General features: G+C 41.9%; 1 protein-coding gene across 10 annotated transcripts in view; it reads right to left on the bottom strand.

Annotated features, from left to right (window-relative positions):
• Positions 1-918: 918 nt before the first annotated feature.
• The window catches only part of TMEM120B (transmembrane protein 120B), a 38,628-nt gene continuing 25,345 nt past the window's right edge, over positions 919-14,201 (bottom strand). For 8 of the 10 annotated variants that reach the window (XM_005298632.4, XM_065568113.1, XM_065568114.1 and 5 more), the window contains 6 exons: positions 10,561-10,626; positions 9,480-9,541; positions 8,769-8,861; positions 8,223-8,287; positions 3,819-3,887; positions 919-1,765 (listed from right to left, as the gene is read on the bottom strand). In XM_005298632.4, coding sequence (XP_005298689.2) covers positions 1,652-1,765; positions 3,819-3,887; positions 8,223-8,287; positions 8,769-8,861; positions 9,480-9,541; positions 10,561-10,626 — 469 coding nt within the window. In that variant the 3' untranslated portion in view covers positions 919-1,651. Of the gene's footprint in view, positions 1,766-3,818; positions 3,888-8,222; positions 8,288-8,332; positions 8,445-8,768; positions 8,862-9,479; positions 9,542-10,560; positions 10,627-14,201 lie in introns of all 10 variants that reach the window. The other 2 variants (XR_010592814.1, XM_065568111.1) reach the window with 2 other exon arrangements.

The raw sequence follows: 14,201 nt of genomic DNA, 5'->3' as shown, positions 1-14,201 counted from the left end.
TTGGGCTGTAATATGCAGTCCATCCTAGGGGGGAGTAGGTTGTGTTCATAGCATGTCAGTTATTTCTCTGTCTGGGAGGCTTACATTTGCGGTTTTTGCCAGGATTCCTGCTAACATCCTGAAAAATTCCAAAAGTCAGGTTAGAAACAGTACATTTCCAGTCTTCTCTTCATTTGGTTGTGAATTCAGCTGATAGAAAAATCCACCTTGGAGTGATCTATTTCCTTTGTGTTGTATGCTAATTGGATGCAGAGGTTTTGTTAACTTGGAATTGACCCCAAAACAAGCCTGCAAAAAATCCAAGGACAATTAAGATTCATGGAGGCCTTTACCTCCAAGCTTAAAATGGAATAATTTGTAAATCCAAAACAAGCTTTGGACATTCTACTCATCTTTAGAGGCAGTATGCTCAGACTGAACATGAAGGGAAGGAGGGAAAACCTCCATTGCTCTATAGAAAAAGCTCTGATTCAGGAGCTACACAGCCCTCATTAGATGGAAAAACAAAGTAAGATGTGGATGTGTGTTTTCTTAACAAAGAGGGATAAAAAATTTTTTACTGCAAAGCAAGCTATGGCATATAGGCAAAAATTCAGTATACAGTACTCTAAAAAGCAATGCCTGAGATTGACAAATACGGTGGTACTAATTCTATTTACCTCATCCAGTGCACTAAGTGCTCCATAAACAACTATGTAGGTGAAACTAAACACACAGTCGCTATGCTCTCGAATGAATTGCACACAGGAAAATAATAAGACAAAGCACCATATCACCTGTGGGTGAACACTTTTCACAAATGAAATTAGAGGCCCAAGTGCTGCAATTACAGCCTTCAGTCAGAGCCATGTTCAGAAGAACATGGTTTTGGAAAACAATGGTAAAGGCAACATTTAAAAGAAGGTCTTGAAACAGCTCTGTGTTGTACTATTTATTTTGTGCGTTTTTCAGGGCTGACCAGATTACCTGATCTCTAGCTGAATATCACCAGGCTTCCTGCAAACAAAGCCAATAACAAAACATAACATTTAAACCATTAACTTAAAAAAGTTTGTTCTTTAAATAGTTTTTAAAAAGGGTGCATAGCAGCATGGTACAAATATGGGCAAGTTTCACAGTACACACAGGTTAGCATAGGCCACTGAAAATGTAGTGTTTTAATTAACAGTTTTAGAAATAAACATTAGGTCTGCATTACTGGTTGACCTAAAACATTTTTAAAGTTTTACTAATGTAGTACCTGGAATTTCAGAAATAAAATAATGCTGGATCAAAAAAAACCCAACCCAAAAACAAAACAAGAGATGAAGGAACAGAATTACAGTAAATATCACTTTCTCCCTAGACTGGCGTTTGTTCTGGCAGGTGCATGCCACATTACTGCTGTATATACAAAGGAAAAACACCAAATGTGTTTTGTATTAAATATACTTAAATAATAGGGCTGCAGGCTGGAGAGCAGTGCTTGCATAATACTGTACAGCAGTCTGTGCTGGGAGAGTTCACATTCTTAGCATAACACGAACAGGATTTCTTCCAAGATTTATTTGCAATATAACTGTGGTTTACCAGGTTCAGTCTGATAAATTATTTGCTAAGAGTGGAAAGAAGAGAGATCCCACATTTTAGTGTCCACCATTGCAACCCAGTTTCACAGTTTCTTCATTTCGTCTTTGTTTTTCTGAAGCTTAGTGTGCACCACTTTTAAAGTAGTAAGAAAGTTTCCAAGGAAGAGCAGCAGAAATGTGAGAGCCAGTACAAAAACCTGGGGGTGGGGGGGGAAAAAAAACACACAAAAGTGATGATCCATTTGGTAAAAATCTTCCAATTATGACAGCAGTGAGATTTGAAAGGGTTTTTTAAAATGATAAGGAGGTCCTGGCCATAAGTAACACATGCACAACCCCTTCCCCCCGCCAATATCAGGCAAACTTGATACTTGCCTTAAAAAGTTAATCACTATATATGAAAGTTGTATACAAAATAACAGGTCTTCCCTTCGACATGGGTTCTATGGAAGGGGTTTATAGACTTTCCATGCAATAGGACAAAGTCTGATATATCGGGTGTTTTCAAGCTCTGACTTCTATTGTCCTATTTTATAACCAACATTTGTCCTTAAGATAAGGAGGTAACCAAATCTCATGCCTCAGATTGTACACAGAATTTGGGAAGGACTGTCCTGGTCTCTGCCCCACCACCAGACCTACGATTCTGTTAGCAGTAGTAGGGGCAATGGGCACATATAGAGGGAGAAGATCCTAGTCCAATATACAGAACTCACATGGATTATTCAGTTAACAGGTGTATACTTTTATCATGATCATTTAAATGGGAATTTACAGCCTTTAACATAAAGTTTACTACATTTGTACACAGATTATTTTTAAACTACTTCACTGTCTGGGAGATGTCATGGTCCAGCTCAACTACCCTGAAGAAAGTGAGGTTGTTCATGCTTATGCCAGGGCTATATTTAGTCCCAAGCCTCAGCATATGTAGGAACGCCCATTTATATGAGAGGAACTACATGAATAAGAAGATATCAAGCTAACACTGGAGGGTGCGTCCCTCCTTTTTTACTAGGAAAATCTGAATGCTAGATTGTGTGATGGAGCGAGGGCATGGGGCCTGTTGAATTTTAATAAAAAAAATTTAAAAAACCCCAACAGCCCACCACATGAGATTCCCTGCCCTACTGGGTGCACAATGACTCCTCTAGATTTCATTTGGATTCACAGATTCAAAGGCCAGAAGGTATCAGAAGGTCTGACCTCCCTGTAGAACACAGGCCAAAGAACTCCCCAAATATTCCTTTTGAAGAAGAGTATATCTTATAGAGAAATGTCCATCTTGATTTAAAGAGGGTTAGTGATGGAAAATCCACCATGACTCTTGGCAAATTGTTCCAGTGGTTAATTACCGTCACTAAGAATTTACAGCTTATTTCCAATTTCTCTATTTTCAACTTCCAGACAGTGGATCATGTTAGACTTTTCTCTGCTAGACTGAAAGCCCATTATCAAATATTTGTCCCTCATGTAAGTACTTATAATCAAGTCACGCCCCCTCAACCTTCTCTTTGTTAAACTACATATATTGAGCTCTTTGAGTCTATCACTACAAGGCATGTTTTCTAATCCTTTAATTGTTCTCATGGCTCTTCTCTGAACCCGCTCCAATTTATCAACATCCTTCTTGAATTGTGGGCACCAGAACTGGACACAGCCTTCCAGCAGTGGTCACACCAGAGCCAAATACAGAGGTAAAATATCCTCTCTATACCTATTTGAGATTGCCCTGTTTATACTCCCAGGATTGCATTAGCTTTTTTTGGCCACAGAGTCACACTGGGAGTTCATGTTCAGCCGATTATCCACCATGATCCCCACATCTTTCAGAGTCACTACTTCCCAGGATAGAGTCCCCCTCATGTAAGTATGGCCTGCCTACATTCTTTGTTCCTAGATGTATAAATTTCTATTTAGCCATATCAGAATGCATATTGTTTGCTTGAGCCCATCTTACCAAGCGATTCACATCATTCTATATCAAGATCAATACAAGCAACTGAATTCGAGAAAACGTGTACATGTCGTTGGCAATGAGGAACACTAAGTAGAAAAGTATCAGCATCCTTAAAGATATAGTAATAAAGTGGATACTGCCATATACTTTATAGCTACCTTCTGTTTGGTATTGTATTCAACTGATACAAAGGAAGTTATTCTGACAAATTCTATGTCAATTTTCAGACTAAGGCATTTGGATCAATGATAACATCAGAGTTCTTGTTTATTGTAAATAGAGTTACCTACCTGCCATTCTTTGCATTCCGTATGCCTAGACAGTTCAAAAAGTGTGATTGCATTATAGAGCTGCCAAAACTAAGGAGAGAGAGAGACCACTTCATTAAAAATATAATAAAAATAAAAATGGATTGTTAAACAGTTTAGGCTGCTGTAAATTAGCAATTAGCACAGCAAGGGAAGCTACTTGACATGCTGGTGTGTCCTTTGGCAAAAGAAAAAAAAAAAAATCTGAATTTGGAAGCCACAGCTATGCATGAGGTACGGGTAAGATACTGGTTGCTGACCATGAAGGATTATGTAAAACATTGCATAGATATTTATATTTAAGTCTGGTTCTTCAACAAGTCAGCACATTAACGTGACTCAGGCTTTTCATGCACAAGTGCATTCTATTGTAGGATGTTCGTTTACAGGTGCATTCCCTGTGGGTGAGAGGGCTGATTTAAAGAAAAAAAAACAACTACAAAACAAACAAACGGTAAGATTTAAGGTATCAAAAGAATTAAAATGTTTTAAAGAGTTTGAGATTGTTATAGGAATTAGTCTTGAATGAACCACAGCATCAGAGCAACACTGAGCTTCCCCCCTTTTAAAACAAATCAAGAATAATCAATTTCTCCCAGGTAGATTTTCCAATTGTAGTTTTATCTACAAGAAGGGAGGAATACTTCTACATTTTAAGTCCCTTTTCTTATTTAAAATTTTATACTGCACCCAGTATCACCACGTCATTAGGTATGTATCCATGGCACATAGTGTGTACCGTGTGGTACAAAAGAAGATATGGTCCTGTCCCAGAGAGCTTAGAGTTTAAGGGCTGAGTCTGCATTCTTTATGAGATTTCAGAGGTTACTCAAGTAAAGGATGGAGGATCAGTGCTTCAATTGGACACGGACAGTACAGGACAAATCTGTAATATACTGGAGAGCTACATGAAGATCCAAATCACAAAGTGGAGTATAGTTTGTATTTATTGTTTTCAATTATACACTTCTTATGTTGGTGAATTATGGCTGAAACGCTCCATGGAAAATATCTTTAGAAGGTGGAATTTCAGCAAAGCAGTGTGATCAGATGGTATCCAAAGAAAGGGAGGGAACTTTAAGCATAAGGGGCAGCGTAAAAGGGGATGAAGCTATGAGTGGGAAGGTACAAAAAGTGCATTTAGGAGCATAAGCAGTTGGGGGATGGAGGGGAGAATGAAGGCAGAAATCGAGTCAGGCAGAGCTTTGAAAATGAGGTGCTTGAATTATTATATTGTGATGTATATTGCACAGGTTTTTGGGTTGTTTTTTAAACTTACTAGCAGCTGGCATAGAGGCAAGGGGATATTTGATCTATGCCCCACAAACATTGTGGAAGTAAATAAAATACCCCCAATGCCCCCAACCACCAAATAAAAATGAAGCCAGAGTGGGGGAGGAGAGAAATTTGTCCTCAAAATAATAAAAGTGGATTCAGGGAGACTGGAAAACTGCACAGCTGATCGAGAAACCAGGTGACCTGCCACCAAGAGGGACTGAAACTGTTCTTTACAGTTTTCAGGCAATTTGTTCATGAACTGAGACACTGCCTTCCCATCTGAATAGTTATACCAGGCCAAGAGGGCCTGGTGGTCAGCAATATGAAGATGTAACCTCCCCCTCCCCCGCCCCCCCCCCCGACACACACTTTGAATAAACCTCTCTCCCTAAAAGGTTTAACTGATTTGCATCCTTTTTTAGGGGGAGGGGAAGGGGGGGGCAAACATGGGACATAGCCTTAGCTTGACCTTGACAGTGCCTTTCATTTACCATGGCCACTTCCAGTGAGCATAGTGTGGGGTGTGAATAAACCTTCTCAAACCCCTGGGATGGAACCTGGTATTTGTGCTCTATGCACTTAGCCGTTGGTTGAACAGATGAGGGGGTTTGCCACAGTGACTTGATGGGCTGCATTAACATCTCATGTACAGGAAAGGCTGAAGTAGCTGGGTGCAAAACATTTATCAGCTTGTGAGGATTCTCCTCCACCAGCTCCATTTGATTGCCAAGAGATGCGTCCATCCTTTTTAGTAACTTTATAGTCATCCAGAACCGGGGAGGAAGCTTCTGGTAGGAGCGCGTCATCCGGCGATGAGGATGACATATTCAAAGGAGGCAAGGCAGAACCCTCCCGGGGCTGATCTTGCACTGCTGAGGCAGACTGCTGGCACAAGGCTGATTGGGGAAGTCCAGCCATTCTGTGTCTGGATGCTGTTCTGCACCAACCATTAGTGGTTCCTTGGTATCAGGTGGGAAGCCTCCCTTCTTGACAATTTGCTTCTATGAAGAAGCAGAGACGTTGATCTCGATGCTGGTGGTATTCCCCAAGGCATCCAATATGGCCAATGCGGTGGCTGACACAGTATCAGAAGCCAGTTATGCCTAGGCCAGGGTCCCCCATCCCTTGATCTGCCCTTGACAGAGCAATTTCTGTGAGAGTAGGAGGCGGCCCTGGACTCTCTGAAGTGGGAAACCTGACTTTGACTAGGAGTAAAAATACTCCCAAATCCTAGGTGGTGTGGTACCAGGAGTCGTCCTCGGAGCCCAGGATCTATGTCAAGACTGCAGTACCAGTGGCAGCATTGAAGGCTTCTTAGACAGTGGTACCATGTGATGAGGTGGAGGTGCCATACCCTGGGCCTACTGAGGAGGCCAATGAGTGCGGTACCTGGCCTGAGAATGATGGGGCCACAACAGACCCTGACGTTGGTGCTGATGGCCATCGCACCTGTGATGGTGCCAGAAGAGGGTCTTTGCCCTGAATCAGTGGCAATGGCAGAATGGCACCGAAATGGACAGCTGCCCCACCATAAGCAGGGACGACTCATCTACAGCCATCACTCATGAGATGGCCCATCTCAACGGTCCAGGGGTGCATACAGGAGTCAACAGCTCAGCCCTGAGAGGTACTGCGAACTAGTACAGGAAACGGCAAGCTGAAGGGCACGCACTATATCTTCGGTACGAGAGTGGCCTTCCATTGCAGAGGAGGCCCGTACCCAGGACTTCAAAGAAGTCAGTGCGTTCTTATGCTTCAAAGGATGGGAATGGTCCGTGGTCTTGCGCCTCGAAAATGATGGCCCTGGTGAAGGGGATCTCCTATATAGTCTGTCTGCTGGAGAGACCACGGAAGCACTCCTACAAGAGGTGGTCAATGAACTCCCTTGTGCCAAACGAGGGGGTTCCCTGACGCCAGGCAAAGAGCCATGAGAAGTTAGCGAAGGCTCTCTTCTCTCTGCTTCTTGTTCTGGATTGGAAGCCACAGCAGATCAGACACCCGTCTCTAATGTGACCCTCAGCCAAGCATTTTAAATAGCAAGTCCTCAGTCACTAATAGGCAGCGGAAACAGGGCTTAAAACCTGGAGACCTTGGCATAAGTTCCCCCAGTACCGGGCAAGGCCCAGAATCCTGCTGTAGCCAAAGAAAAATTAAATAAGTTAAAAAGAAAAAGGAAAAAAAAAAAAAGGATGTCCAAAGACTAAAAACAGTGAGTACCGCTAAATGAAAAAAGCTAACTATAAGTAACGGTTCACAGGGGAATTAGGCTGGAAAGCCCAGGAGTGCTCTGACTACTAGCCACAGAGGGTAAGAAGAACAAAAGGATGGGTGGGGTGGGTCACGATTTATACCCCGGGCTCAGGGCAGGAGGAAGCCAGTGGACATATGGGGCTGCCTCTAAGGTTACCACTAGGGAAAACTCTCTGGCACTGATGCATGAGACATGCATACACCTACATAGCGTAAGGGACATATGCAATCACTAAAAGAGGGGGTGCCAGGTAACCAAACAGAAGAACTCCAATGGCAAACTCCTCTAATTACAAAGGTTAAAGGGCTTCTTCATGATCTCATACGGAAAAATAACCAATCAGATGTATTTTCATTAGAAGAGAGCAAAATCTAGTGACTACAGGTTTCTGGAATAATCTGTGTTAAACTAGTCTTCCTACTTTCAACCATTTCATAACTTCTTTCTAAAAGGGATACTCAATTCCCCGCTCTGGAACACAGTTACCATATGCACTATGTGATCCAAGAGGCAACTTTGTGTTTTGCTACAATTACAGCACTAACAACTCTGAAAAATCCCTGGTCTTTATGTTCAAATAAAACAAATCAGTGAAATATGTAGGAGCCACAGAGGGTCTGGTGGCACCTTTAAGACTAACAGAAGTATTGGGAGCATAAGCTTTTGTGGGTAAGAACCTCACTTCTTCAGATGCCATCTGAAGAAGTGAGGTTCTTACCCACAAAAGCTTATGCTCCCAATACTTCTGTTAGTCTTAAAGGTGCCACCGGACCCTCTGTTGCTTTTTACAGATTCAGACTAACACGGCTACCCCTCTGATACTTGACACCATGTAGGAGCCAGGTTCTCCAACTTACATGCCCAAAGAACAGGAAGGGAAGAAGGAAGGTCAGCCCTCGCCACATCCAAGACTGAAATCCTTCTGTAAAACCAGAACATTAGGAGACACAAATAAATTAGTACCTACAGGCCCACCACTCTCCTCCACCATCATCTGTTATTATTTTCTGTCTTCTTCAGATAAGATGTTCAGGACAAGGAGCTCTACATTTTATGTAAACCACCCTGGATACCTATGGCTATATATAAGAAGACAAATGACAAAAGATATAATTTTTACATTTAAGATTACAAAGCCTTCAAAATATCTGTTTAATATGATCCTTTTTGTCCAACGTAACAAAAGGGTCATAAATCATTTAGTTTCAGTCTCCTGTTGCTAACATACATACTCAAAATGATCAGGGCAGGATAGTGGAATGATTCTGGGAAGGCTTTGAGATAGCCTGTTTTCACTTCCAGAGTTTTTGAGAAATCACATTTAAAACTTTAAGTCAATTAGATGCTGAATGCAAATTAAATGTTTTTTGTAAAACTAAATTAGGGGTTACAAAAACACCCACCTACTGTAAGATCCAAGTGGTTTCTTTTCCCTAATGCACGGAGTCTGTAAAGGCAACCACTTTGATAATAATATTGTAGGAACTGTACACAGCCTGGAAAACAAAGGAATTATTCATTTTAGTTGGAACTGGGCGGGAGAAAACAAAATCATGTTGCAGTGGCTACTCTAAAACGAACAGTAAGAAAAGTTAATTCATTGCTATCTGCGAACTTAGGCCTGGTCCACACTAAAAAGTTAGGTCGACCCACCTACATGGCTCAGAGGTGTGAAAAATCCATACCCCTGGAGCAATGTAGTTAAACTGGTCTAACCCACCCCCCCCAGTTTAAATAGAATTCTTCAACTGACCTAGTGCTATCAACATAGCTACTGCCTCTCGGTGGCACAGGTAGTCTATAGTGAAGCACTATAACAGTCAACTGTAGACAAGCCCTTCGTTTAATACTAATGATATACCTATCTCAGAGCTGGAAGGGACCCCGAAAGGTCATCGAGTCTAGCCCCCTGCCTTCACTAGCAGGACCAAGTACTCATTTTGCCCCAGATCCCTAGGTGGCCCCCTCAAGGACTGAACTCACAACCCTAGGTTTAGCAGGCCAATCCTCAAACCATTGAGCTATCCCTCCCCCACGGAACCTTAGTATTTAAGAGGCAGAAGGGTAGAGAATCCACATTTCATTCAAGAATTAACAAGGTAAGATATACTTACTCTGAAAAATTGAAAACGCTAAAAATTGATTGCGAAACATTTGATACATGAGTCCATCTGGCCTGATAGAGAGGGGGGTAAAAAAGAAAAGATTCACACTTTTGGTTTAATAAGAAATACAAAAACTAATATAAAGTTCCTTCTCCCTATTTCAGTCAAGTCTGAGCCCATAAGTGAATGACATAAGCAGTTATTCTTGTTATCCAGTGCGGCCCACTCGGCTGCAGTTCTCAGCTTGTGGCAAAGCTTATGAGGTCAGTAAATGTCTAAACATCACAACTCTGGGTTGTAGGCAACTTATCTCATTGGGTTTCCCTGGGTTCTTTTCTCTAACTGGGAATGTTGCCTTTTCTTGTTAATTAAATGGCAGTATTCTATAGCCAATGATCAAATCATTAAGCAATATTTGCAAAAAACAATCAAAATAGGTGTGTGTGCACCTGAGGGGAGAAGTAATTTTTTTTTATTGTTTTAATAATAACTTTCTGTTCCTGTGGTTTTAATAAAGAAGTTAAATAGTGACGGAAATAAAAGGATTTTTATATTAAACATATATAAAAAAAAGATTATAAGTGAGACTATTTTAATCAAGGTTTTGTTAAATTACACAAAACATTCAAATTGTTTGCACGATCACTCTAACCAGGGGATAAAAATTAAACCCAAAACAAAACCACGAGTTTGAATGTTTACTTTTATAATCTGGATTCAGCAAAATGAAAGTAAAAGACCCAAAGATTTATTGAATATAATTCATGTCATTTATTGTCTATATAGAGAGATTTATTTGCTTGTTCTTTAATATAAATTTCTTAGCTCTTTATATAGAGCAGCAAATCAGGGAGATTCAGACATTTTGCTGCCCCCATTACAGCTACTGAGCTGTTGTTTTAATGGAGCTGTAACTGAACTCTCCAGTAGTTCTATATTTATCATTCCAAATGTCACACCAGAGAAAACATAAGGCACAAAGCTACAGTAAGTGCCTGGAAAGACACATTTATACCAGGTCACTTTAGACGCGTCTGAGGAGGGTTTAAAACCGTTAATGAAAATCTGTCAGAGTAAAGAGAAAACTTACCATGTTAACATTACTCCAGATAGAAATGTGGAGACATAATGATGAGACACCCACCAGCCCTTAATCCTTAAAAAGAAAAAGGTAATTAAGAAGGACAGCGGGGAAGAAAGTCACAAATATGCGCCCTAAATATAAAGCCAGTCTTTCAATATTGAGATTGAACGTTCAATCTCAGTCTGAGCAGAATGTGCTAAAATAGTTTGGCCAGGTCAGTATTAATCATGTCTTGAGCTAGGATAAAAAAAAATCAGTATAAAATAAGTGAGGTTTGAAAAACAGGAACATCACACAGTCTTGAGTCAAAACAATCTACCACTGTGAGATTAAATACATAGTCTATTCAATGTTACTGGGAAGCAAAAGCAGCCATTGTTTTATCTCTACAGTTCACAATTGTAACGGTCAACGAAATTGCAAGAAAAACCAAGAAAGCCCACAGTTCCCATTCTCTTTCAGTCACCAAAAAAATAAATAAATAAATAAAAACCACACCAGTGAGCAGCAGACTTAATCCTCCCCAACCAGATCCCATCAGAAATAACATTCCAAGGCTCTCAATTCTGGGTTCAGACCGTTGGCCTCTCCATTTTCCTCAGCATACATAATGGATATATTTTGTTGGGGATGCTCTCAGAGGTCACTGAACCCCACCCCACATTTTAATTATGTAATAATAGCAGAGAGTAATTTGAAGTCTGAGTAAGCACCATTACTTCTCTCTCTCTCTCTCTCTCTCTCTCTCTCTCTCACACACACACACACACACACACACAAAATCAGCCTAGAGGGAGAATGCCCTCTTCTGGGCACCACCTGTCTAACCAGCAACATCCATGCAAGCCTTAGGCCTGCAAGCTACTTTATTTTAGAGGATGCGATAGAAGTGACTGTGTGCAGCAGGAAACAGAGTGATGTTCAGAGGCAGAACCCACACACACAGGAAAGGGATGTGATGTTCAGAAGCAGAACCTACACCTCCCCCCCCATATTTTTCTAACTGATATTTCACAAGTTGCATCAGCAACACACTACGGGAACTCATCAGGTGAGTGAGTGAGAGGGCATGGCTACACTACACTTTGCTGACAAAAGTTACGGTGGTCGAAAGCCGCCACAGTAAAGGTACATCGCTTGTGCGTTTGCATACTTGGCGCCTTGCACTGGCGCTGCAAGTACTCACCAGGAGTGCTTGTGTCAATGCACAGCACAGTGCACCATGAGTAAGTATCCCAGCATGCAACTCACCACCATCCACCGCATTGTCTTTTGGGAAGTTTTGGCAATGCATGGTGGGGCAGAAACAAGTTACACAGGAGACTAGGAGCAAGAGGTCAACTTCCCAGCATCCAACTTTCTCCAGCCCACATCATCGCTATCACGTAATTTGTACCACTTTTGAAAGTACCACGAACACACACAGGACTTGTTGCTGTCCACCATGTGTGACAGAAGCATGGAGCCTGCACAGTTCTGCACTCGTCATGAGCACTGCAAGCACAAGACACACAATCCTCCAGTATTTGCAGAACGACAAGTACCACCGCGGAGAACCGTCAGATTGCTGTGGGACACAGTAAGAACCAATTCAAGATTGTTGGTGGCATTCACAGAAGAGGTGCAAATGGTGGAGCACTGCGTCTGGGCCCAACAAATGAGCACTGACTGGTGGAATCACATCATAATGAAGATTTGGGATGATGAGCAATGGCTTCAAAACTTTCGGATGTACAAGACCACATTCCTGGAACTATATATAATGTATATAATGCCTGCATCTGTAACTTTCACTCTATGCATCCGAAGAAATGAGGTTTTTACTCACGAAAGCTTATGCCCAAATAAATCTGTTAGTCTTTAAGGTGCCACCAGACTCCTTGTTGTTTTTGTAGATACAGACTAACACGGCTACCCCCTGATACTTGATTCCTGGAACTGTGTGCTGAGTTCAACCCAGCCCTGCAGTGCAGGGACACCACAATGAGAATTGCACTGACAATGGAGAACCGAGTGGCGATCACACTATAGAAACTTGCAACGCTAGATTGCTGCTGTGAGAAATCATTTTGGAGTTGGAAAATCCACTGTGGAGGGGAATCACTGTCATGCAAGTATGAAGGGCCATTAATAGTCTCCTGCTACACATGACTGACTCTTAGCAATGTGCAGGACAAAAATAGATGGATTTTCAGCAATAAGGTTCCCGAACTGTGGTGGAGCAATGGACAGCACGCATATCCCTATTCTGGCACCACACCCCTTTGCCACAGAGCTAATCAACAGAAAGCTATTTTTCTGTTGTTATGCAAGCTCTCGTGGATTACTGGGGACACTTCACTGACATCAGTGTTGGCTGGTCAGGAAAGGCACATGATGGTTGCACCTTTAAGAACACAGGACTGTTCAGAAAGCTACAGGCAGGGACTTTCCCCACTGGCGGATCACCTTTGGTGATGCTGAAATGCCAATAGTGATCCTGGGGGTCCCAGCCTACCGCTTATTCCCCTAGCTCATGAAGTCATACACCATACAACTCAACAACACCGAGGAAAGATTCAACTACCGGCTCAAGCAGGTGCAAAATGACAGCCGAATGTGCTTTTGGTAGACTGAAGTGATGCTGGTGTTGTTTATTCACAAGATTGGATCTCAGTGAGGAAAAATATCACAATGGTTACAGCTGCCCGCTGTGTCCTGCAGAATGTCTGTGTCGCAAAGGGAGAAAAGTTGCTGCCAGGGTGGAGGGCACAGATGGAATGGCTGTCTGCCAAGTTTGAACAGCCAGATACAAGGCTATCAAAAAAGCTCAACACGGAGCTACACAGCACTTAACAAGAGTCACAATAATGTGTTGGTGTACTGTGCTCTGCCTGGCCCTGAAGTTTGGGAACCTGTTAAGAACTGTGTGGCATTTGGTGCATGATCAGTGTTGTACTCATAGATGCGCACCTATTATTTCTGTGGTGCAGGCTATACATTTATGATTATTACACTGTTTGAAATATCTCATAGGATCAATGACAAAGTGTACAATCACAAGTAAGTGGGTGCTTTCAGGACTGCCAGCCATTCTCCAGAAATTATTTTCCAAATAATAATTTTATTGAGCAACAACACTTCAGAAAAATATCTGTGAAAGTTAAAAGCAAATATATTACAACCTTAATCAATTTATGGAACAGAGCATACAGAAGGGGATGGAACATTCATGTCCATGTTAACTATACATACAGCAATTGTAGCTGAAGTTGTGTTTGTCCGGGATGACTCCCAGTGTGTAGGGGTAGGGATGCGTCCCTGATGCCACGTGGAATGTTGAGGGGGTGTAGGGATATAGGGAGTTGCTATACTGGAGTTCTCCATGGACTGCAAAGGGAGATAAGCCTGGGACTGCAGACCCTGTAGGTCCACTAGTGTCTGCAGCATCTGTGTTTGCTGTCGGAGAAGCTCCATTATGTCCTGGTGTTTCTCCCTAGAGTCTGCAATATTCATCCTCCAGGGCCTCTGTTCATGATCTGACGCAGCTCTGGCTTCCAAGATCTCATTGAAATTGCCATCCTGGGTTCTCTTTTTCTCCTTCTGCCCTCAAGCAGCTGCAGATAAAACAGACAGAGGTGACTATACAACAGAAAGCAAAAGTTAAA

This window comes from Chrysemys picta, chromosome 15 (genome assembly GCF_011386835.1).
Source record: "Chrysemys picta bellii isolate R12L10 chromosome 15, ASM1138683v2, whole genome shotgun sequence".
Taxonomy (NCBI): Eukaryota; Metazoa; Chordata; order Testudines; family Emydidae; genus Chrysemys; species Chrysemys picta.
The sequence above is the reverse complement of the archived record's forward strand: the minus strand, read 5'-3'. Positions and strand labels throughout refer to the sequence as shown.